Below are 26,618 nucleotides of genomic sequence, written 5' to 3'. Positions count from 1 at the left end.
CTATGAAATTCAACATGTGTGTAGGTCTTAAAGACTTTAAATTGGACCAAAATTTTGACCATTATCTTGTTTATCAAAATAACCTCTCTATGTAACAACTCATTCTTGGGACCAGAAAACCTGGCCCTTGTCTCCCCTTATCTGGGCCTCAGTTTTCCCATCTGGAAATTGAAGGTTGGATGAGGTGATTCTAAGGTCTCTACTGAATAGCAGTGACAACAAAAGAAAAAGGGAACTTTGGATCTTTGATAACTGGAATAAACAACATGAGTTTTGAATCAGACAGATCTGGGTTTGAATTACAGATATTATTAGCTGTAGGAAGTTTGATTTCATTGTACTCTGCTATAAAATGGGACTTAATTAAGAGCTATATTGAGATTTAAATGAGAACAAGCCTATAATATTCCTAGCACAATTTGTGCTCATATTTTATGCTCCTATAAATGGTAGGACCATATTTTAAGGTCAGGAAGAACATAAGGCTGAGCACATGATCAAATCTAGTCATTTCCACTCTGGCACTCGAGAAGAAAGGGAGCGCATATCACTGTCCTTTAGCAACAGAGATATTCCTCTGCTGTGATGAAACTGGAGACGTCAGGTTTAAAAAAAGCACACACGCCTTCAGGGGAAGGCACCACATCTTGGCAAGAAATGTTTAACATAGTTTCCACCGTCACCAAACTCTTCCCCACCCACCCTCACACCCTGCTTCTATTTAAATCTCAGGCACTCCCCAGGTTTGTACTCATGTTAGCCAGTGCCCAGGTTACAGGCAGAGAGGAGACGGGTGGCATGGCTCCGGGAGAAAAGGAAAGAGAGGAGGCCCCGGCCAAACGTGCCCTCCGGAAGGTCCGCACAGCCACCCTGGTGATCAGCTTGGCCCGAGGTTGGCAGCAGTGGGCAAATGAGAACAGCACCAGGCAGGCCCAAGAGCCCACAGGTTGGCAGCCAGGAGAGACCCAGGATGCACCCCAAGCCCCTAAGTCAGTGGTCAACCCCACTCTCCACCAGCAAGCTCAGGACACCCCAAAATCCCCCTCCCAAAAGTCAGAGGGACATGGAGATGGACAAAGTTCAGAGGGAGCCACCGAAGTCTCTCCTATCAAAAGGAAAGAGGTGACCAAAACAGTTGTCAGCAAAGCTTATGAGAGAGGAGGGGATGTGGGCCACTTGAGCCACCGATACGAAGAAGGCGACATTCCTGGAGCCGGGCACCCAGAACATGACATTGACAGAATCCTCCACAGCCATGGCTCCCCGACACGGAGGAGGAAATGTGCCAACCTGGTATCCGAGCTGACCAAAGGCTGGAAAGAGATGGAACAGGAGGAGCCCAAGTGGAGGAGTGACAGCATCGACACAGAGGACAGCGGCTATGGAGGGGAGACCGAGGAGAGGCCCGAGCAGGATGGAGAGCAGGTGGCCACCACCAGAATCAAACGCCCCTTGCCTTCCCAGTAAGTGAATGCCCCCCTTCGGCTGCCTATACTGCCTCTGAGCCCCAACGAGCCATGGGGACCGAGAGAGCAGGGAAGTGCTCCCAAAGTTAGAATGAGAATCTTCAAAAGTAGGCAGGGGGCAAGGTCCTGTGGGGAAGGCTCTGCCTCTGGGCCAAAGGGGCAATGCCAAGCTAGACATGGACCTCAGGGTCAAGGGCCTGTACTTTCCTGTTTCTTCCTTATGTTTTGAACTGAATACTCCAGTTTTAGCTTCAACAAAGATGAAGCCACCAGAGAAGGATGCCTGCATTGGGTATATTTTTAAAATAAAGTCTAGGTAGCAAATTGGGTTATTTCTCCACAGAAAATGTGCTTGCTGGTAGACTAAGACTGGGCAAATCTTTCCCTTGTCTCAAACCAGTCTATAGCATTATCAGGGGACACGTCTACCCACATGTCCCCTGTGGTGACAGGGGACCCTGTCCCATGCCCGTGGGACACTGGTCTCTAGGACCCTGTAAACCACTGGGAGGCTGCCATCTAACTTGAGAGTAGGCTCTGAAGTTAGACCCACGTTCAAATTCCAGCTCTTCTCTAACAATAGTTGATAATATCATATTATATACTCAAAAGTGGCTGAGAGAGTAGATCCTAAATGTTCTCCTCTCTCTCTGTCTCACACACAAACTGGTTATTTTTCTAAGCCCATTTCCTCCTTTGTAAAATGATAGCAAGAGTAAAATTTTGAGATAAATTCTATTGTTTTGGAAAAAGTAAACAAGATTAAGGCTGCCAAGAATTCAGCACAGTACCTGCTCCCTATGCTCCACGTATAAAAGCTGTTATTATTCACATAGATTCTACTATTTGTATTCATTTTTATATTTTCAAACTTTCAGAGGTTTGTTCTGTTTGTAAACAATGACAGAAATGCTATTAAAGCTAGGTCATTAAAATACCACGATTCTAAGACATTTAGATGTCAAATACACATACCCCCCCAACAGAGGCTGAGCCAAACTGATACATTTATTCAGACAAAAAACCACATATTTCCTTTTAAGACAGTAACTCTACCTCCACGTAATAGAAAGTCAGGATATCTCACTCCACAACTATGGACTATCAAAATATGTGAAAAGCCTCTGATCTGATGACTCCCTTTGGAAATATTAGTCATGTAGGTGTGCTTCTTAAACTTTATGAAACAATCAGAAAGTAAAGAACAAAACTGACACCTAATTTGACAAAACCTGTCATACAGTTTGTGACTTTAAAGGTGTTTTAAAAGAATTAGAACTATGACATCACATGCTTTTAAGAAACATGAAATAGCAAATCTAGATAATTGTAATAATGCTTACACGTTTAGTGCACGCCACAGATGGCTAACATACTCTGTCCTTTTCTCTGTCACTATCTGATGAAACAGGGATTATTATCCCAATTTAGGGACGGGAGTGCTAAAGCTCAGAGGGGAGGTTTTACCCAGCAAGTTAGTGACAAAGCTGAGCTGTGCTTGTCTTCACATGCCGTGTTTTGAAACAGACATGGTGCTAACTATCCCTCGGTGCCTTGAGGGTGCTGTGGAGAGATCTGGATTTGTGCTCTACTTATATTAATACAGAAATTCATAATGAGAAATAGTTATTCTACCAGGAAATATGGAACCGTCGTCTGATTCTGGCCTTGTGGATTTGGGTGTGTGTGTGTGTGTGTGTGTGTACGTGTATGTGTGTGCACTTGCTAGACATGAAACATTAGAACCCAGCAGAATAAAGATTGAGGATGGCACAAAGAAGATCTTCTGTCAGCGTGATTCAGATTGGCTCCATGTCGGAAGTGGATGACTGGAGATAGTCTGAAATGCGTGTAGTCCTCTTGGGCACTTTCTCTGTTTCTTTCTCTGTTTATTCATTTAATTCTCACCATGTTCTCATGGGCAGGTCTAAGTATTCTCCACATTTGATAGATGGAGCATAAGATAAAGACACAGTAGAAAATCTGGATAAGATTTTTTAGCCTATGGGATTTGAACCCAGAGATTCTGGCTCTTGACCCAGCTCTCTTCACCACACTGTAAACTGGAAGTAGAGACTCACATACAGGACCTTTCTCAGGTTTTTAAAATCAAACATGTACATGGACACCTTCTTAGTGTGATGGAGAGGTGTATAAGTTTTGCATGAGAGACAATTAGGTTTGAATCATGGTTACTTTGGCAAATCCTGTCTCTTTGTCCTCACCTTAAAAAAAAAAATAGATGTAGCTCATACAGTTGTTTTGATATTGATTATGCAAAGCAATGGACCCAGAGGAACTCCTTAATAATTTATACACATTATAACACAGGGGACCATTTCTTGTGATCCCAACACTACAGGATACTAGGAGATTGGTCCTCAGGGTTGGGGCAGAGGATTGGGATTAAATCTCCTCTTTCCTCTTTAGTTCCTCTTAGTCTTGAAGAACATAGGGTACCAGAATGTCGTACACAGAAACAACATTGCTTGGTGTCAGCAGTAACCCTAGCTGTGCCCAGGAAGCTTCAGCACAAGCCTGATGGGACTCTCAAATGCTGCTTGAGGAATGATCGTGACATTATTGACTAAGCCCGCGTGAAAGGAGATTCTGTTCGTTTATTTTTCATTCTAAGCACCATTCTTGACCCATATCCATCAATAGGGAGAAAATTATGTATCATGAATGTTTAAGAAGAAGGAAAGAGAGGTTTTTTGGTGGTGAAGATGTTCTATGGATTTAAAAAAAAAAGTCAAGTTTGGCAAAAAGTAGAGATATTCTTTACTAACAGTTTTGCTAACTGGGTTTAACTATGAAAATGGTTTCTATTTAATGCTTTATTTTAAAAATGTTGAGTGTTTTGATTGTGTCGTTACAAGACTTGTTTGGTCCAGCTCCTTTAGACAAAAGAAACTGCCTCCCTCTGCCATACAGTAATGGCGTAATATTAAAGTGCCAATCACACATTCATCCTCCCCATGTTACAGTCAGCAAAAATAGTAATAGTGGGGAATAAGAATGCCATGTTATAGATAAGGGAATTGACACAGAGAGACACTAAGAAATATATTCAAGTCATAGAGTTAGTACGTGATTGAGTTGGGAAGGCTGGTGACAGAGCTTATGTTCTTAACCACTCTATTAGACTGATTCTCTCAGCAGAGAATGGGCTCAAGAAAACGAAAATGGAGATCAAAGTGTCAGCTTAATTAACGGAATCCCAATAACACCCTAAGTGTAAGATCTGGGTACAACTATATTGAAGGATTTTGCTAGAAATAGAGCCGAAGTACAGCTTTCTGCTATTTGACCCCAATTCTAGAGCGTGGAACCCTTTCTATGGGTCTGAGGACAGTTACAAATGGGCAAGAAGAATCACGGGCCTGGCTCTCAAACCTGATTGATAGCAGACAGAGATAAGTGTGACCCTGTGAAGGGCTTGATAAACTCCTCAAACTGGCTAGACTTCCTGCGGAGAGGAGCAAGCAAACCAGAGGAACAGATTCTCCCCAGCACCTTCCTGGGAATTTGGAGAGGGTGGCAGAAATTATTTGCTTTACTGACAGAGAAATGTTCCTGGGCGAAGAGGAGAAAGGCTCCCTATCTAGGAGAGTCTTTGGGGGTGGGGCCATGAAAGCAGGCCTTTGCTTTCTTCACACTGATTCAAGACTTAGACCAGAATATGTCACCTGGTGTCTGGGTGGCTCAGAGGGTTAAGCCTCTGCCTTCAGCTCAGGTCATGGTCTCAGGGTCCTGGGATGGAGCCCTGCATCGGGTTCTTTGATGAACGGGGAGCCTGCTTCCCCTCAACCCCTCGCCTGTTTGTGATCTCTCTCTCTCTCTGACAAATAAATAAATAGAAAGAAAATGTCACCTCCAGGCCCTGTGATATTTGAAACATCATTTAGTGATGCAGGTGAAGGCCACCTCCCAGAGTATTTCCAGTGCCAGAGAACTTGGTTAGGTTTGAAATATACCTTTCAGAATTTTTATTTCCTGTGGGGTTTATTCATATTAAATAATGTACCCACATAATTATTACTCCAAAATTATAAAACTATGATGCAATTAGTTCCTGTATTCTCATTAAATTGCTGAAAAGCCCATTCACATGAGAAAGCAATACTCAAACTGATGTCATTTGATAACAGATGATAGCAGATAAATAAGTTTCTGAATTTGTTTCAGTGAATGAACGTACATTTTCCAACTAGAATGCTTATAATGTCTAGTACAATCAGTTACTTTGCACATACTTGGACAGAGGAAATATTTGTTGATTGACTATAAGAAAATTTGTTTATTAATAATGAAGAACCCAAGAAGCCAAGTTTAGATGAAATACTACTATCTTAAAATATGGGTGTGATGTCAGTCTTTGAATATTGCTTTGCTTTCTATAAATTTATACTATACTGTATTCCTAAAGCTCAATCTAAACTATTATTCACATTTTTACTTAAAGATTAAAAAAAAGGATTAGCTGGTATATTTTTTCTTATGTCCATTGACCAAGAAGATATTCAAGGTATAAGATTTTCTAATCCTGGGCTACCTGGGGGGCTCAATCATTAAGCGTCTGTCTTTGGCTCAGGTCATGATCTCAGGTCCTGGGATCCAGCCCTGAATCGAGCCCTGCATGGAAAGGGAGTCTGCCTCTCCCTTTCTCTCTGTCCCTGCCCTGCTTGTGTTCTCTGTCTCCCTCTATCTCTCTCTCTGTTAAATAAATAAATAAATAAATAAATAAATAAATAAGTCTTAAAAAAAAATTCTAATCCTGATTTAAGCATGAACTTTCAGGCTTTTTAGAAATTGGAAATACAAAAACAATACAGAATGTTTAAAAGATAGAGACAAATACACATTAAGGTATTCCTCCTGGTACTTCATTTTTTATAATCTATGTTCCAATTCTTGCTTATTAGACGAATTTTTTTGCTTTCCTTCTCTCCTATTTTTTGGGAATTACAGTTTGACAATATAACAAATGGACATTAAGATTTAGGAGGTGATTTTGAAAAGATAAATGCTTCACTTCCTCAGAGATTTATTAACTCACTAACTTCAACCCTATTCCTAATGACATAGGGTTTCAAGATTCAGGGACTTTAAGTTCCTAATGCAAATTAGAGGGAAAAAACCCTATATCAAGGAATCAGAGGCCCATATTACATACAGTTTAAACAAGTTACCTTAGAAGGCTAATTTGAATATTTTTCTTTCTTTCTTTAAATCATAAAATCAATATGATTCCAACAGGAAAGATAATTAAAAAAACAAAAAACAAAACAAAAAACAACAACTGCCATCCAGATACTAACAATTATTTTCAATTGTGCACATGCCACTGAATTCCTCACCTTGATGTGTACACATTTTAAATAGTTAGAATTTTACCGTATAAAATTGGTATTACTCTGATTATCTTCACAGATGTCTTTTAATGTCTACTTTTCAAAAAATTATTGAATGTTCAATGAGATCCTAAAACAGTGTCTGATACACAGTCAGTATCATAAATACCTTAATAAAAAGATGGAAAGTATGCCAACTTGGCCAGAAGTTTCTTATTTAAAAAAAAAAAAAAGATTTTATTTGTCTATTTGACAGAGAGATACAGCGGAAGAAGGAATACGAGCAGGAGGAGAGGGAGAGGGAAAAGCAGGCTCCCAGCTGAGCAGGAAGCCTGATGCCAGGCTCCTGTGATCATGACCTGAGCTGAAGGCAGACACTTAATGACTGAGCCACCCAGGCACACCCAGAAGTTCCTTAAAGGAAAGATGTACAGTAGCTCCCCCTTATCTGGGGGAGATATGTTCTAAGACCTCTGTGAATGCTTAAAAATGCAGGAAATATTAAACCTATATATCCTATGGTTTTTCCTATACATATATGTCTATGAAAAAGCTTAATTTATAAATTAGGCACAGTAAGAAATTTTAACCACAATAATAATAGAACAATCATAACAGTGTCCTATAATAAAAGTTATGTGAATGTGGTCTCTCTTTCAAAATACCTTATAGTTCTATACTCACTCTTAGTCTATACTTACTCTATACTCTGTACTTACTCTATACTTACTCTATACTCACTCTCTATTGTTCTTTACTCACTCTTACTATGATGGTGTGAGATGATAAAAGGCCTATGTGATGGTGTGAGATGATAAAAGGCCTATGTGAGGAGGGGTAGCTGTGTGGCTCATAGAAGTGTCTGACTCCTGATTTCTGCTTGGGTCATGATCTCTCAGGGTTATGAGTTCAAGCCCCAAGTCAGGTTCCACACTAGGCATGGAGCCTGCTTGGGATTCTCTCTCTCCCTCTCTCCCTCCCCACTCATGTGCTCTCCCTCTTAAAAGAAAGAAAGAGGAAGGAAGGAAGCAAAAAGAAAGGAAGGAAGGAGAAAAAGGAAAAAATGCATACGTGATGAGATGAAGTGAGGTGAATGATGTAGGCACGGTGATGTAGCGCTAGGTTACCGTTGACCCGATGACTCATTAGAAGGAGGTTCATTTGCCTCCAGACTGTAGTTGCCTGGTAATAAGGGGGAACTACTAAAACTTACATTTTATTATACAGGACGGAACTGTAGTCCATATTTGGGAGACACAAGTATGAGTTAACAAATTATGCCATTCTCCTCAATTTCTTCTGAGATGTTTCGACTCTTTTCTCTAGCAGGATGTCCCTGCCTCAAATCAGGTTAAGAGCTTTGGCTTTGAGCTCGTTATTCAAGACTATGCTCGACATGGATTGCCTTGATTCTAAGGGAAGAAGGTGTTTGCTCTCATCTGATAATGAGATCAAGCAGCCCCTACTCTGGGAAGCTAAACAGGGACCGTCTATGGAGAGGCAGGTGATGGTGAGGACCAGCAGGGCTGAGAGAAATCCATCTCATTTCAGTATGGTATAATTCCTAGCACTTTTCCATACATGCGTGACTTTTAAAAACTGCAGTAACTGTGTACAGTTTTTTACATGCTATTTCCCAATTTACTTTGTCATATGTTTTTGTCCAAGTGGCTACAAAGAAGAGCAGCGCTCTACGTATCTGGTGTACCCCCAGTTTGAGCTCTGTCAAAATAATGAAACAATGCCTCAAGAATAGTTTTGAACACATAAAACATGGGAATTAGTGAAAGTTTGCCATCTAGTGGCTGTTAATGCCTCTTTCGAAAATGTTAATACAAATACCTGTGTCTCCCTATCCACGTCTGTGTGTCTGTGAGTTTCCTGCCTTTGGATAACCAGATTTCAGGAAGTGAGATTGGGTAGTGAGGAATACCCACGTCGGACGTGTAACTGGATTTTGAATAGAGCCTGTGAGAGTTTGGAAGAAAGGGCTGCTTAGCTCAGGCACACCGCTCACTCCGCAACTGCAGGAGGCTCTGCATCTCCTGTCCCAGTGCTTCCAGGCGTGAGGCCACTCGGTGCAGGGGAAAAGGAAGGATGGGTCGCTTGTGACGTTGAGGACTACAAATCTCTGACTTTTCCATAGTCCAGGGTTCATGTTTTACTCACAAAGGCAAAGAGATTCTAGGAAAAAGGGTCTAGGAGACGGGAGATAAAAAAAAAAAAAAAAAAAAAAAAAAAAAAACAGACAGAGAAATCTTTTAAAGACAAATTTTGCCCATTTTAAAATTGGCCTGTACCTTCATGTCACTACCGATCTATACTTTCAAGGCTGTTTTTTGTTTTGTTTTGTTTTGTTGTTGTTTAATAAGAAAATAGCTCATTCCACATTGCAAAGACACACACAGCTGTGAAACACAACTCATCTACTTATTGGACTCTGTATCCGTGGGAATGACAGACATCCCTGCACAGTGGGGAGACATTGACTTCAGCTCAGACAGTGGGTGTTTGAATTCTACCTTTGTCAGTGGTTTAGGGCAGTATTTTGCAGTAGTTACACACACAGGCCTGGTTCAAATCCCAGCACTATCATTTACCAGGTTTGTGATTTTAAGTGAGTAATTTAACCACCCTGACCTCAGCTTCCTCATCTGGTAAGAAGAATAGTCAGACCTGTCTCATAAAATGATTGTAGGAATATTAATATAAAGTATTTAGAAGAATGCCAGCACAAAGTATTCGATAAAGGTTACTATTGCTAGCAGCTGTCTTCCATCTTTACAACTTGATATTCCAAAATTTGTGGCACATCATTGATACTAATATAAATATGCTCTCATCAAAAATCTATATATGAACATATATACTTACGTGAATAATACAATGTATATATGCTACTATAATAAGCCTTATTTTGGGGAAAATAACTGGTTTCTGAAGTCCTATACAAAGTGGCTTCCCTTAAAACATTTATATGATTCCAATGCTAAAATGTCATCACCATATAATTTTAGGACATTCATATTTACATTATATTTGTGAAAAGAAGATTTTTTTCCTGAAATAGAGTTTAATACTTTTTATGGTGCACCAAAATGAGGACAATGGTCGTTGTCAGCTCTCAAGTAAAAATAAAGAACAAGGGTGTGACTGTTCTAATTTTTCTCCTTTCATTTCTAATTTATTGTCTTATGATTATATTGTTTATAATGAAGAAAATCACACTTACAGAAAGACGCCTACGTGCAGGAAGTACAAAAAGAAAGCAGCACTTGGATGTTCAGAATCAGGATCTTGATTCTTCATTCTCTCTCCCTTTTAGGGCAAATAGATTTACAGAGAAACTCAGCTGCAAAGCCCAACGGAAATACAGCCAAGTGGACAGCCTGAAAGGGAGATGGCAACAATGGGCTGACGAACACATCCAATCCCAGAAGCTCAATCCTTTCAGTGAGGAATTCGATTATCAGCTGGCCATGTCCACCCGCCTTCACAAAGGAGACGAAGGCTACGGGCGTCCCAAGGAGGGAACCAAAACGGCGGAAAGGGCCAAGCGAGCTGAGGAGCACATCTACAGAGAGATCATGGACATGTGCTTCATCATCCGCACGATGGCCCGCCACCGACGAGATGGCAAGATCCAGGTTACTTTTGGAGATCTCTTTGACCGCTATGTTCGTATCTCAGATAAAGTGGTGGGTATTCTCATGCGTGCCAGGAAGCATGGGCTGGTTGACTTTGAAGGAGAGATGCTATGGCAAGGCCGAGATGACCATGTCGTGATTACTCTACTCCAGTGAACCTTCCGCAACGAAAGCCAGACTTGACCCACTGCTGTCTTAATGCCAAATGCTAATGCAGTAAAAGTTAAAATGCAAACCACTCTGTAATAAGTTAGTAAATATTAAACAATTTTTACATAAATGACTTTTTGGGACTCTATTTCTGAGGAAGTTTGAAGATTTTGAAGAAGTGCACACAGCCTATCAGAAGGCATGTAGAGTGTTAGTATACAGTAATGGCATAAATATTTGAAATTCTACTTACCCTTTAGGCAAAAATATTTGGCTATTGCAGAAATTATTATAGATCTTTAAACAGTTGCCACATCTAAGAAAAATGCTGATTTTAGGTAAACATTAGCAGAACATAGTTAAGATGTGTTATTTTGGGGGAAAGCAGTTAAGTTTGGCAAACTAAAAATACTCTAAGAAGCTAGACTTTGTATTATTATTTCTATCAAAGCATCACTTATAAAATAAACGCATAAGTAAAAAGTATCCAAGTCAGATGTGGAGATGTGGAAATTGATGAAATTTCTCTGTTAGCTTGGAATTTAGAAGATTTCCAATAGGAGTTAGTTGTCCTTTTTGTATGATTTGCACAAATCACATAAAAACAAACATTGTTGGCGTTCTTAAAGCTAAAAGAGAGGTTTACCAGAGATGGTAGGTTTACCATCACTGTGAAAGTAGTACACAGGTGAGAGATACAGAATTAACTGTCTTTTAGGACTTCTTGGAGGAGTTTATTTTTTCTCAAAACATTAATGCATCATGCTGCTTACACTTATATCAGTGTATACAGTAAAGTAGGAATACAGAAAATTCTACAATGAAGTGGAATATTCAGTGTAAAGGAATCTGATAGAATCATTGGAAAATTCCAAACACATTTGAGTCATTTTAATTTTCTTGATGCTCTAACAAATTTTATGAAATACCTGAGAGTCATAAAATGGCATTATTAGTTTTGCCAAAGTAAAATAGCCGTTTCATATAATGACAAAAGTTTAGTGGGCATTAATCCATTACTTATTTTTTCTCAGATTTAATGTGTCTTACAAAATTCTAAAAACCAACTGAGTAAGATGTGAGGTTTTAATTCTTACTCATTTCACTAAATGTTGGTAATTATAGTAATTTCGTGTTAAATACAGAAATTAATGTCAAATTATAATACCTCAAGGTAATAGATACATTCATAATTGTTAGATGTTAGGTTTACTATAAAGTATGGATTAAACTACTATAGGAATTATCTTTGTTTTCATGTATGATTCTCTTTCAAACTGAAAGTTCCAATATCTTCTTAAAGAAGAATGTGTATTTTTGTTTCCCTAATAGATTTGTTAAATTACAAATTAATGACCAATATTTCTAAACAAAATTTCATGTAAGATCTACACTTCTATCACAGTGAAACCTATGTCAACATTTAAAGTCATTCACAAGAATAAAATATATTTTCTATATTTTCTGTTCTTGTTTATATATTACTGTTTTTGTTTTTTTTTAATTTTTAATTTTTTATATTTTTTAATTTTTTATAAACATATAATGTATTTTTATCCCCAGGGTACAGGTCTGTGAATCGCCAAGTTTACACACTTCACAGCACTCACCATAGCACATACCCTCCCCAATGTCCATAACCCCACCCTCCTCTCCCACACCCCCTCCCCGCAGCAACCCTTCTGTTTGTTTTGTGAGATTAAGAGTCACTTATGATTTGTCTTCCTCCCAATCCCATCTTGTATATATTACTGTTTTAATGTTATATTCCACAATACCACTTTATTGTGCTTGAAATACAACAAAATTATAGAGTGCAAATTGGGTTACTTCTAGTATTTGTGGAATATTTAGACCAAGGCTTCAAAAGAATTTCCTCATATTCAGCTCCAAACGATAACCATTATGCAGCCACTGGAGCAGATAGTCCAAACTTCATTTTGTCGGAATCTGAGGATGGAGTTAGAAAAGTCGTCTCAGAGAGCCTGCATTAACACTCCTCTGAATAAGGTATGGCTGTGAAGTCGGAAATCTAGTTCCCTTAGAGGAAAATGCCTGCTGTGTGAGAGAATTTTATCCAAAAACTTCATGATAAGAAAATGTATAGTTGAAAAACAGCTTTTAGACAAAAACAAAACAAAACAAAATAAAAAACCCTCAGGTGGCAAACGTCCTCATAGTTTTTATAGTTGTCAAAATAATGAAAATTACACATGAAATACACATCATCAGTAGCATTTTACCAATGGTAATTTTATATACTCAATAAGCAGCAGTATACAATTGGTTTCCAAATCTTAGAATTTTTCTTTTCCGAACTTTTAATAAGAAGTTTTAAGAGTTTGGGGGCAGTTGAAATGTACTTTTTAAATACCCCTTCTGTCCAGACCACCAAATGTTTGGTGACTTTCAATTATTATAACTTGAAGTTTTAGACTTCCTGATTCCCAAGTTCACCTTACCATTCTTTCCACCGACTCCCAACAGGAAGTCAGTCAGTCCTGCGTTCGAGTTTTTACACCTATATTCATTTGCCTTCCACTTTGAATTTGCCAAACTCAAGTGCCTTTTCTCAATACTACGAACAGGTATATTGGCTGTTGATTCTCACATGATGTGGGGATAATTCTGTGTAAGACAAAACTTTGTCAATGGGAACCCCTGCTCATGGAAGTGCTGCCGAACTTCAAGTCACTCTGTTCAGAGGTAAGAGGAGCAGAATTCCATCTGGTCCCTGCTAAAGTGGTCTCAGTGAAGATGCTCCCTTAAGATTCCTAGAATGTTCCTTTTTATCCCCAATACCTACAACATTTCCCTAGTACACAGTAAGAACACAGTTAATTTCTATTGAATTATTTGCTTTACAAATGCACTGTATGGATCTGATCTCTCAGGCTAGAAGTTTTCAGAGAACTATGGTTCACTTTCCATCATCACAACAAGGATGCTCTGATGACTTTTTGTGCCCATTTTGGGGGCATGTTGGTATCTAACAAAATTACATTGCATTTAATTTTTTTTTAATTTTTTAAAATATTTTATTTATTTGACAGAGATTGCAAGTAGGCAGAGAGGCAGGCAGAGATAGAGGGGGAAGCAGGCTCCCTGCTGAGCAAAGAGCCCAATGTGGGGCTTGAACCCAGGACCCTGAGATCATGGCCTGAGCCAAAGGCAGAGGCTTAACCCACTGATCCACCCAGGCATCCATGCATTTATTTTCTGACCAAGAAATTCTACTCCTAAAATTTTCCTTGAAGATAAAACAATATGAAAACATATGCATAATGCATTATTAATTATTTTAAATTGTAAAATACTGGAAAAACAATACATATGGGAGCATTGCTGAATAAATTATGGTACATCCACACAACGGATGCAGATCTAAAAAAAAAAACTTTCGAGAACTGGAGTTATTTTCAGTGTGTATACATATGCATACACACATATACACACACTGGATTATATATGTGCATGTTTGTGTGTATATATAAGTGTACATACACACACACACATAATAGAGGATACCCAGAAATAATGAAATTGATTTCCTGTAGGGATAGGGGGAATTGGGTTCAAAGAGACAAAATTCTGCAGAGTTTGACTTTTGAATCCTTTATCTTTTTTTTTTTTTTTTAAAGATTTTATTTATTTATTTGACAGAGAGAGAGATTACAAGTAGGCAGAGAGAGAGAGGAGGAAGCAGGCTCCCCGCTGAGCAGAGAGCCCGATGCGGAACTCGATCCCAGGATCCTGAGATCATGACCTGAGCCGAAGACAGTGGCTTAACCCACTGAGCCACCCAGGTGCCCCCTTTTGAATCCTTTAAATGCTTACATATACAAAAAGTAAAATTAAAGACAGAAAAAATGAAATTGAATATAAATAAAATAAATCAATTCTATTTCAAATTCTTAACCACATAGGATAAAAAGTGTACATAAGTCTTGAATACAATATTTTGATTAAATATCTTCAGTCTAAAGACAAAAAAACCTGCAAAGGAATATTCTACTTTTGTTGTATAGGTGTAGCAATTCTTAAACTATAATGGGTATATTGTCAGAATAAGCATATCAGTAATATATTGATATCCTCACAGTGGGAGAAGATACAAACATGGAGTGAGGGAAGACAAGGAAGAAGTCTGTAATGTTAGACTGCTATTAGAGATGTTAGTGTGCATTCATGATGTGGATTTACTTCCTGTCTCCTAAAGGCCCTAGAAGCAAAGCGATCGAAGCAGCAGCAAGCACATCTAACATTTAGATTTCTGGGTGCCTGGGTGTCTCAGTTGGTTAAGCGTCTGCCTTTGGCTCAGGTCATGACCTTAGAGGCCTGGGATCCAGCCCTGCCCTCTGCTCTCTGCTCAGTGGGAAGCCTGCTCCTCCCTCTCCCTCTTCCTCTGTTCTCTCTCAAATAAATACAATCTTTAAAAAAAAAAAATAAAAATTCGGATTTCAGAATATCATTCTTCTTGAAAAGAAACCTGACTACTTGGAGAAAAGGCTGCTTCTAGGATTGGGTTACAAAAAGTACAGGTAAATCTGGAACAGGGCCAAGCACCCAAGAAAATGAAGAAATGTACAGAAGTCAATTTGACAGGGTACTCACTGGTTATATAAAGGACAGAAATAGATTATAACACTTCAAACTAAAAAAAAAAAAAATCCATTAGTAAATGCCAACTAATAAATGTGCTGAGAATGAAAGAAAAATCATTTTACAACAATTTCTTTAATTCAGGCAAGAATCCTCAATGGATACTAAAAACCTGAAAATCTAGAGAACAGAATAACTACAGTATTAAAGTATTTCCCCACACATACTGTATTAATAACAAAGGGAAAATGATAGTAATGCAAAAGCATAGTGGACATCATATTAGTCAGTTAATCCAAGCTATTATAACCAATAAAGGGATAAACATATATATGTGCTTCTTCATATGCAGAGAACACAGCATCACTTCTGTGGTTTTCTTGCCAAAAATGCGTAACCTAATCATAGGAAAAAATTTAGACAAAGCCATGCTGATGAACATTCTGTAATCCTGAGCTCTTCAAACACATCACTCATAAAACACGAAGAATGACTAATGAACTCTTAAAAGTTAAAGAAGATTAAAAACTAACTGTAATGCAGGATCCTGGATTGGATAATCGATCAGGAAAAATAATGCTTTGATGGACATGATTAGGACCATTGGTGAAATTAAAAGTGGATGGACGTTGTGGTGGAAGGGGGAGATAGTGGGGAGAGAAAAAAAAAATAGTTCTTTAAACATTCTAATACCTCTTGGTTAAGAAATCCACATATTGCTCTTGGGTATATACCAAGGAATTAAATTGGTGGTCAACAGCTTAGCTTTAGCAGATACTGCCAAGAAAAATGTCCAAAGTTGTTTCACTTCACATTTTAAGACAGACTTTACTCTTAGGAATTGCCAAAGTTTTGTCTTTTTCGTTGAACTTTTTCGATTTGTAGTTGATTATATATTGTGTGACTGAGACATCCATTAGATCTGTGTATTATACAAACCTTCCACCCTGTTGCTTGCCTTTTCACTTCTAATGATTTTTGATGAAAAGTTCTTAAAATTTTAATGTAGTAGAGCTCATTTCTTTCCCTCGTGAGTGCTTTTGTGTCCCATTTAACAAATGTATTCATACTCAATGTTCATGAAGATATTCTGTATTGCTTTACTATTTTACCTTTTCCATTTAGAGCTACAATCTGTAATTTTTGTATGTGGTGTGAGATGGATCAAGATTATTTGTTCATTACACATATCCAATTAATCCAGCACCATTAATTTAAGAGAGCATACTCTCCACTAAGCAAGTGCCATCTTTTCAAAAAGAATAATTTTCTGGACCCTTGATTGTGATTCTCTCTTCTGTAAATCCTTTTGACCAATATCACATTGTCTTACTTAGCTTTTTAATCACAGTATCTGGTGTTCAAGACTAAAGCCTCATTCTTCAGTGCTTCCTTGGCTATTCTTTGTCTTTAAATTTCCACATAAATTTAGAATCAACTTAATTTCCAAAAATAAACCTGGCCAAGATTTTCATTGCCAATAGAGATTGATTTGGGGAACTGACATCTTTCAGTATTGTCTTCCAGTTATGAATATGGTATATAAAGACTGGTCTTTTTTGCTATATATGCAGTATTTTCAATGGTATTACAAAGGACAATACTCTAAGCTTCATTTTCTAATTATTGGTTGTACATGAAAAAATGAAACATTTTTATATTGAACTTGTATTTGTTGAACTTGCTTAATCTAAAAACTAATTCTAAAGTTGGATCTTTTTGAAATTTTCCACGTCCACAATCATGTCATATACAAATGACATTTGAAGTTCTTCCTTCCCAAACCTTAGGCCTCCTTTGTTGCTTTTTCACTGGTTGAAACTTCCGGAACCAGGTTGCATAGAAATGCTGATAGCAGTTATTGCCAGGCTTCCTACCTCTGGGAGGAAACTTTCGGCAAATCACTATTAAACATAATGTTTCCTGTACATCTGTCAAGAATAATCTTTTTAATCATTAATGGTTAAGGAAGAACCTTTCCTAGTTTCAGTTTTTATGCTAAAACTGGCTGTGAAATTAACTAAAAGCTTCTTTTGCTTCTACAGAGATGATCATGAAACTTTTTTTTTTCTATAAATCTGGTAAATGGTATATTAAAATGTTAACAGCTCTTGCTTTCCTGGAATAAACTTAATTTGGTTATATTATCCTTTTATATATGGCTGATTTGATTTGTGGCTATTTTATGTAGGATTTTATAACTATATTCATAAGAGACTGTTTTAGAACTTTACTTCCTTGTAAGTATTGTAAAGTTTTGGTATCAAGGTCACGCTGGCCTCAAAATGCAATATCTGAAGTTCTCTCTTAACACCCTGGGGAAAGTTCATCTAATTAAGACTGACTTTTTCCCCTTAATACTTAAAAGAATTACCTAGTGGAATCATCTGGACCTGGTTTTTTTTGTGGACTATTTTTTTCATTAACAAACTCAAATTCTGCAATACAGAAATCATTATTTCTTCTTGGATCAGGTTTAACAAATGCTGTTCCAAAATCTTTTTTCCATCTTACCTACATTGTCAAGTTTATTGATGTAAAAATTGGGTGACAATATGCTCTCCTTTTTAAAGTCTAGAAGGCTCTGTAGTAATGTCTTCCACTTTTCAATGGTACTTTTTCTTCATCTTCCTAGAGGTTTAGTTTTATTATTCTCAGATTTTGTCATGTGTCCTGGTTTAAATTTTACTGACTTCTATTCCTATCTTCATTTTGCCCTACCTTTTATTTTCATTAGGTTTAATTTGTTGTTGTTCTAGCTTCTAGAAATGGAGGCTTAAGAATCTTTTCTTCTGCCTATCACTTAATATTACCATATCCCCAGAATTTATCTCAAGATTTCTCTCTTTTCACTCACAGTCTATAATCTCCAAAGGCATTTCATTTGTAAGTTGTGGCTGCAATATCTACTTGTAGATTGTTGATTTAAAAATTTTTTTTAACAATGAAATAGTAACACCCCTCCCTATCAGCTAATTTCTCATAACCAATCTTATTTCCCTATCTGCTGCTTCTCTTTTTTGTACATCACTCATATCAATGGATAATTTACCCAGTTCCTAAGTAAAACACGTAAGAATTATCCTTATCTCTTTCTGACAAGTAGTAATGAAATTGTGTTAACACTAATTCCTAAATCTCTTTCAAATCCATGCTTCCTTCTTGATCACTATTGCTACAATTCTTATTCAGGCCTCATCATTTTTCCTCTGGACTGTGTGTAAAGGCTTGTCTCCTGGTCTCCAGTAGTTTTTCTCTACCAATCTAATTTTCAGAGATCTTTCTGAAGTGTAAACGTGATTGTATCATTCCTCCGCTTGAATTTTCTTAATTGCTCCATGAGATAAAAAAAAAATCTAAATTTCTTGCATCGCACATAACGAAATTCTTTATGTCATCAGTCCTACCTTGCTACGTACTCCCCATCAAAAAAGAAAATAACGTGGGGCACCTGGGTGGCTCAGTGGGTTAAGGCCTCTGCTTTCGGCTTGGGTCATGATCCCAGGGTCCTGAGATCGAGCCCCATGTTGGGCTCTCTGCTCGGCGGGGAGCCTGCTTCCCCCTCTCTTCTCTGCCTGCCTCTCTGCCTACTTGTGATCTCTGTCAAATACATAATAAATGAAATCTTAAAAAAAAAAAATAACGTAATTTAAAAATATCAAATGACTTACATACTTCAAAAGCCAAGTACCCTCTTTTCCTCATTTTTTAAACTATCATGCTCTCTCTACTTGAATGCATCCTTCTATCATTACTATTACCACCACCACCACACTACCCGAAACTACTAAAAGCATTTTTTACACATAAACCATAGTAGTAGGCTTAATCAAAGACTTCTTAGATATGAAAGTAACTTGATTTATTCAATAAATCCAAACTCAAATTTGTATTTAAGTATTTGATTTTATTTGGTATACATCACTATGACCTTATTGTAACTGAAATCCAATACAGGATTTTTTAAATTATTTATTTTCTTTTAATTTTTAGTCAACTCCACAAAGACAATAATACTGCTGTGGAAGACCAAAGGGGGAAAAATGATACATTTATTTACAATTCTCTATATTGTAAACATTTAATCTATATACTGTTACTAACTTATAATGAGAGAGCTTTATATAGACAAGGAATTGATGCCCACATTTCTATTCACATTCAGTGATAGCATATTAAATAGATCAGATTTTGTTTTCCATTAGCATTATGCTTTTTTAGATAATTATCTAAACTTTCAAAAGATCTAAATATATTCAAGACCTATACAACTAAAACTACTAAAGCCAACATATTTGGCTTATAATTTCCGTTTTAGAATAATTTAAAGTGCTATAAGCAACCTGGCAATCAACACTTTCTATAAGAACAAAACTACCTTTAAACATTAATTTACAAGAAAATATACAATGTTTATCTGGAATAGCTGAAATTTCAGCACAAGGTCACTGTCACATGTATAACAGCAGGATTTTTTTTTCTTTTTTGCATAACATGAAGCTTTGAAATTAACTGATGAATGACCACCACAATGGCATATTATTGGTTTCCTACAAAAGAGGATAAGAACTACTAGTATATTCTATCTTGTCTTTTTTTTTTTTGAGGTCACTTGACAGTAAGTTTGCATATTCAACAAGTCTACTGAGTTACAATATTGTCTACTATAATCATTGCCCTTTTATAACAGCAAATGCTAATGGTAGTAATAATATATACCACTCAAAAAAACACACTTTTTTTTTTCCCTTTTGAACAGGAACCTATATTTTGGGAGTTGGTGTGCAAGAAGGCTAAAACAACAGAACTATAAAACAGTGTATCTGACACAATATGTTGAAGAAATATGCATCTGTTTCATAGTTTTTGTACTTATGATAATGCCCTGCTAAGCTACAAATATGTAAATAGTATATTTTCTCGATTGATATATTAAGTCCACTAGAATCAAGTTCTCATTCTCCTTTGTATTATATAACTTTACCAGATAATCCAATCATGAAAGCATATGCCCAAACCTGCAGATCATGTGCACTGTGGTCTATTACAACCAGAATTCTCTTCAATTTTCATTTTTATTAAAATGAAATTGAGAATACCTGAAAATTAATAAAGAGAATGTTGTAGTATGAATTAAAACTAGAACTCAGTGGTTAATGGACTATTCATTATTTTGGCATGTGTTTTTTCCTTCACAAGAATGACTAAGTTGAGCCTGTCCAAAAGTCATCTGTTGCAACCTCACAAATACCTCACAGCATTATCTAGTCTTTATTCTCTCAATGTCCCAATTGGACTGCTCTAGTAAAACAATCAACAGAGTTTTAAAAATAATAAACCAAAAGAGGTTCAAAAAAAGAGCACCATCCTATTAGGAGACTGAGATAACACGGACTGTAGATGAGGTGGTTACTATGATTAAAATGCTGCCAAAATTCTGACAAAACCCAAGCTGTTATACTGCATGGACCCACACCATGGTCTAAACCCAAAAAACCCTGGGACAGAAACATGATTTTAAAAATAAATTCTAAAATTATAGCTGTAAAAAATGGTGATACGATTAATTTTAAAGCACAAGTGACATGTTACATTGTATTGCTTCTTGAACTTTCCAAACAATGCTTGTCCATGTCAGGTTTGGGCCATTATCCTGCTAAGACAGAGAGCATTACATTTATTCAAAAGCCCAGATTTCAATGTCTTGAATAAAGAAATCTTCCTTCTTAGAAAGTGTATGATTCCCAAATGTTTTACAAGAATGGCTTCTTCCATGGTAGAGATCTCCATCAAGCCAAAGGGCAAATTCTCCCCTGCAATACATAAAAGAAAACAGTTTTAGCAATAATCTCTTAATACTTATGCCCTAAGTTGTAAGATAAATATTGCAGGAGTTATAAAATAATAATTTTAATGTGACATTTCAATATTCAAAACTCTAAAATCATTTGTTTTTTCAAAACCCTTTCCTACTCCTTTTCATACTAGTACAAAGCAATTTTGTTTTGCTCACATCCCAGTATAAAAATCACTTAGTGCACAGATTAAGCAACAAAATGAATCCTCTAAAATTAATTTCACATGGAATTCTTTTTACTGTACAGGTGCCACTCTGTTACTCTTTGCCTGGTATTACGAGTTTCTCTTTGGTAAATGGTTTTAATATATTTGACATGAGTTAAATATTTAATGTATTTAACATGAAAACTCCTTCTCATCTAACATTAACATGCATGGTTAATATTAAGAGTTCAATCTCTAATTCACAACTTAGGAAACTTTAGACTTCAGTTTGCTCAAGGTCCCATATATAATATTTGTTGAAACCAGAATCTAAATCAGGTCTAACTCCAAAGCCTATACTTAGGTCCATCACATCATGATTTACATTTGGGGGCTCCTGTTTGTAATTCTGGAATATCAAAGTCCGTGTTGCTCTAGGTTTCTGAGCCTGTACTCTCCTTCTTCAAAGACTGTAAACTGGTCTTAAGTTGCTATCGAATGACCCAATGTTTAGTTTAGCTAACTGCAATCATGTGGTATAATCAAAATCAAGTTCCAGCAGACATCTAATGACATTACGTATGTTATTTTCAAAGATTCAAGGCATCTTTAACAGCTTGAAATTATCAGCCATTTGCCTATGAGGACTTCCTGGAGAGCTAACTGAATCATATTACGACTACCAGTTGGAGTAAGGCTGAATGACTGCCTGCACCCCACCAATAAAAAAAGGTGTAATTGGAACATATAAACATATGCTGATTCCCACAACTAAGAATAACATGGTTTTTAGTTATCTGGTTAGGTCCCTCAGAGAAAGCTATAATAACCATGGTAATTTTTTAATCACTGAAATCATGTCTTCCAAACACCTACCTATAGAAAAGCTTAAGAGAAATTTGTTAGAATCACTCAGGATAATGAATATTCTTGCATACTAACAAAATTCTGCAGCCTAAATCAATTATTGTAAACCCTCAGCTGTGGGAAACAAATAGTACTTTTATAAGTTTGGGAATTATTTAGCATACTTTATATCTGATCCTGAAGGATGGAAAGAAATACCAAAAGAAGGAGTCAACGTTTGCTAAGAAGCACTATTTGAAAAGTCTAGGCTAGGAGAAGTAGAGCAAACTACTTCCAAACACTGTCTTTTAAAGACTGAATAAAGTTGGGGTGCCAGAATAAACAAAAGTTCTCATAGTGCTTGCTATGTAAAGGGAATCAAATTAATGACTGAAGCATCCTGTTAAAAACAAAGTAAATAAGAAAACAAATTCCTATTATTCTCCTACGTATCAATCCAAATAGTCTCCAGGGTAGAATAAAAAGGAAACAATTGGATCTATTTAATACACTGGGAGAAACAACATACCATTGTGTTTTTTAAAACATTTGAGAAGGTCTAAGATATTAGTGTACTTCACTTTCAAATATCAAGGAGTCACTCTACTCTAAAAGATGGGTTTTAATCAAAAGGGAATCAACAGCATTTTAAAATGAATAAACAAATATTTTATCAATAGTTTCACATACTACATGTAAGCACCTCCCTGTAAAAGTATTTTCTTAATCATAATATACAAATTAAGATATTCTAATGTCCAAACTTTCCAAAAATAACTGATTTTATAAATAACACAGATGAATAGTTTTGTTAAACACCTCATGGTAAAATATTCAAGAGACTTACCCTCCACCACCAAAAGCTAGTGAATCCATGTCTCCTTTGATAAAAAACATATTATCTCCTGTCCACTTAAAGACCTACGTAAATAAAAAGAAAGCTTTAAATATGTAGATGAAAACAGTTACTATATAGAGTTAGTTCTCCTAAATCCCAAGTACTTAACAAAGCCTAGATTGACAGTAAGAGGAATAGTACAGTATGAACAAAAGACTGGGTACAAGGGTCTGATGCTTTTGGGCTTCAGTAGTTTTATGACTAAGTTTGAAAGCACACAACTTTCATTTCCAATTTCTCAAATCTTATTATCTTTTTATACATAGTTCTCTTTTCTTTGTCAAGAACTGGGTGGTTAGTGAAAAAAGTTGAAGCAGAAAATCAGTTAAAAAATTAATATACCGATGCCATTAACTTTTATCATTAAACATAAATGTACACTAATTTGATAATACTTTGATATAAGGCCAAGGTCTTTTCTTTGGATACAGATTTGCCTATCATCATGCTTAGGTAAGCCTACTACATATGTTTATGGTTTCTAGTTTCAATTTTTTTAAAGAGCAATGAGGACATAAAAACACTTAAGAAGTCCAAGAGCAAAATTTCTAGATGTTCATATTCTTAAATATCTTTTTTACTAATCTTCCATGGGAATTTTACTTAAACCTAATAAACAGCCATTTCTAGTGCTGCACCTCACCTTTTCCTAAGTATTCATTATACTTTTCAATAAAATAAACTTTTAAAAATTTTTTTCAATAAAATAAACTTTAACATTCGCTTTTTCATAGTTAGAAAACATGAAATTTGTAACATTATCTGGTAGAAATAGCATAGAAAGATTTAAGAATAAGCACAACTGACGCACAACTGTAACGGGAACCTGGGTGGTTCAATCAGTTGGCCTCTGGCTCCTCCTGGTTTTGGCTGAGATCATCATCTCATAGGTGGTGAGATCCAGCCCCACGTCAGGCTTCATGCTTAGTGGGGAGTTTGCTGCTCTGCCTCTCTCTCCCCCTGCCCTCACCCCCACCCTGCTCACACTTTCTAAAATGAGTAAATAAATCTTTAAAAAAAAAAATCTGTAACAATTATAAACTTCCAGTTAGCTGCAGGCATCGGTTATATTTTATGAGGGAACAGAAAGCACTGGTTAATCTGGTGAGCCAGTGAAGCACAAGACATCTAGTGTATTATCAAACCCTTCCTATTCTGCTCATCATAGACACTATTTTTAAAGACTACTTTTTTAACCAACTGTGCTGATTCCTTTTTCAAGATTATAATTTCACTCTTAGGAAAGGTTTGACACACTGAACTTTAATGTATCTAAGATGCTACGACTGCATGCAATGTTTTGACGACTGCATGCAATGTTTTAAACAGTCAACATATTGATTGAAATTCATGTACATCTCTACATTTTAGATCTTACTGGCAATGGAAAGATTTGTTAATTTGTTAATTTGTTAATTTCAGTTAATCTAGCCATAATAAAAAGAAATCAGGTAATTAACTGATTTAAACCCAAATGATTTATTTTTTAAGTTTTCAATACTTATATCATGCAACTTAGTAAATGAAAGTTTCTAAGAATTTCACAAAGGCAATTCAGAACAGTAATAATGATGTATACTCCTTACTGAGACCATGATGTATGTCTGATACTATGTCAAGTGTTGTATATATGATTCTCATTTAATATTTAAACAATCTTGTTACATTTTATGGTTCCCATTCTATCCATAGGAAAGCTGGACCTCAAAATGGTCAAAAAGTGCTAAGTTACAGTTAGTAAAAGATAAGAGTCAAATGCAAGTGTGTATGACTCCAAAGTGCATGTTCTTTTCATTATGCCATCTATCTCTTTATAAACTGGATTTTGGAATAATTGTCCTTACCTCAAACTCTGGACAGAACGTAAAAACAAAGGTTTCTCCAGTACCATAAAAGCCATCACTCACTTTAAATGGCTCAGATGCTAATGCACCAAAAACCTAAGGATTAAAAAAAGGCATGCTCAATGACATGACTATTAATTTGCTTCATTAAGCATTACCTCACTATTTAGGTTTAAGTTAAGATGTAAAAACAACCAGAAATGTAATATAATTTTATCTACTTCTACTTAAAAAGGAAAACATGATTGGCTATTAAAAATTTGTATTATTGTCAAGTACAAAGCCTATCACATTCTCAATGGAAAATTTTTCCTAGTTTTGAAATCTAAAAGGATGCTTATTGGGGCGCATGGGTGGCTCAGTCATTAAGCGGCTGCCTGGGGCTCAGGTCATTATCCCAGGGTCCTGGACTGAACCCCACACTGGGCTCCCCACTCAGCAGGAAGCCTGCTTCTCCCTCTCCCACTCCCCCTGCTTGTGCTCCCTCTCTTGCTGTCTCTCTGTCAAATAAATAAATATAAATCTTCAATTAAAAAAAAATTTTTTAAATTAAAAAAGGATGCTTATTATGACAATTAAACAGTCTTAAAAAGTGATTATTGGGCACCTGGGGTGGCTCAGTGGGTTAAAGCCTCTGCCTTCGGCTCAGGTCATAATCCCAGGGTCCTGGGATCGAGTCCCACATTGGGCTCTCTGCTCAGTGGGGAGCATGCTCCATGCCCCCCCTGCCTGCCTCTCTGCCTACTTGTGATCTCTCTCTCTCTGTCAAATAAATAAATAAATAAAATCTTTTTTTTTTTTAAAGTGATTATCACATTTCAGGAGAACGTATATGCACAACACACATACAATAAGGATAACAAGTTACAGGGGGATTACAGGATTTAGGAAAGCAAAAACCCTTCTGCACAGGTAAACATTCTACTACTAAAATGGTATATGCTCTTTTTGTCTTCATTAGACAATAAATTCAATGAGGGAAGGCTTTTGGTCTAAATTGCTTGGGCCTGTAATGCTATGCTTTTACACAGAACAAGATACAAAACATAAATAACCTAAAAAAAAAATGAGTGAATAAGGAACTGGGACAAGGTATTTCAATGCTCTGGGTCTAAGTTTCCACATCGTAAAATGGGAATGTAGAGAGTTTTAGAGATGATTTCTATAGTCACTTTAACAATCTTAATTTTTGATAATCTATTGATAATCTGCTTTTACGGTATTTATATTTTTAAAATAGACTTTCTTACTGAAAGGTGTAAGCATATATATATACATATCTCATATAAATACAAACACACAGCTCAATGTGGAATTATCACAAAGCAGTCTCATTTGACCTTCAATTAGAACAAGAAACAGAACATCATTAGCACTTCAGAAGCTATCCCTGTGCCTCCTCAGCATCACCACCTCCACTTCCCCAGGGAAGTTAAAAAGCCAGAATACCATAGATTTGTTTTGCCTGTTTATGAAATTTCCTTAAATCCATTTGTAAGACAGTTACTCCTCAGTGTCTGATTTCCAACTCAATATAACATTTGTGACATGAATCTATGCTATGGCACGTAGTAAGCAGTTTCTTCATTTTTGTGCTGCAATTACCTTTTACTGGGTGTATAACTTTGGGAAAGTTGATGAAATTCTTTCAGTCATAGTTACTCTTCTTTAGAACAGTGATGATAAAAGTATCAATCTCATAGGGTTTTGATGATTAAATAAGATAATGCACATCAATGATTATTCAAATATGTAGGAACAGCACAATAAAGATGTCAGGAGTAGTAGTGTTTTGTTTTTTAAATTAA

General features: G+C 36.5%; 2 protein-coding genes across 14 annotated transcripts in view; one reads left to right on the top strand and one right to left on the bottom strand.

Moving 5' to 3' along the window:
* Nucleotides 1–773: 773 nt before the first annotated feature.
* Nucleotides 774–10,871, top strand: ABRA (actin binding Rho activating protein). Its single transcript, XM_059392938.1, has 2 exons — nt 774–1,463; nt 10,146–10,871. The coding sequence occupies exons 1-2, from the start codon at nt 799–801 to the stop codon at nt 10,621–10,623; spliced, it is 1,143 nt and encodes a 380-aa protein (XP_059248921.1). The 5' UTR covers nt 774–798; the 3' UTR covers nt 10,624–10,871.
* An 8,234-nt stretch (nt 10,872–19,105) lies between these two features.
* The window catches only part of OXR1 (oxidation resistance 1), a 439,622-nt gene continuing 432,109 nt past the window's right edge, over nt 19,106–26,618 (bottom strand). For all 13 annotated transcript variants that reach the window (XM_059395031.1, XM_059395030.1, XM_059395036.1 and 10 more), the window contains 3 exons: nt 24,811–24,906; nt 22,916–22,989; nt 19,106–21,032 (listed from right to left, as the gene is read on the bottom strand). In XM_059395031.1, coding sequence (XP_059251014.1) covers nt 20,897–21,032; nt 22,916–22,989; nt 24,811–24,906 — 306 coding nt within the window. In that variant the 3' untranslated portion in view covers nt 19,106–20,896. The remainder of the gene's footprint in view (nt 21,033–22,915; nt 22,990–24,810; nt 24,907–26,618) is intronic.

Source organism: Mustela nigripes, chromosome 3 (genome assembly GCF_022355385.1).
Source record: "Mustela nigripes isolate SB6536 chromosome 3, MUSNIG.SB6536, whole genome shotgun sequence".
Taxonomy (NCBI): domain Eukaryota; kingdom Metazoa; phylum Chordata; class Mammalia; order Carnivora; family Mustelidae; genus Mustela; species Mustela nigripes.
Note: the sequence above shows the minus strand (reverse complement) of the source record. Positions and strands in the feature narration are given on the sequence as shown.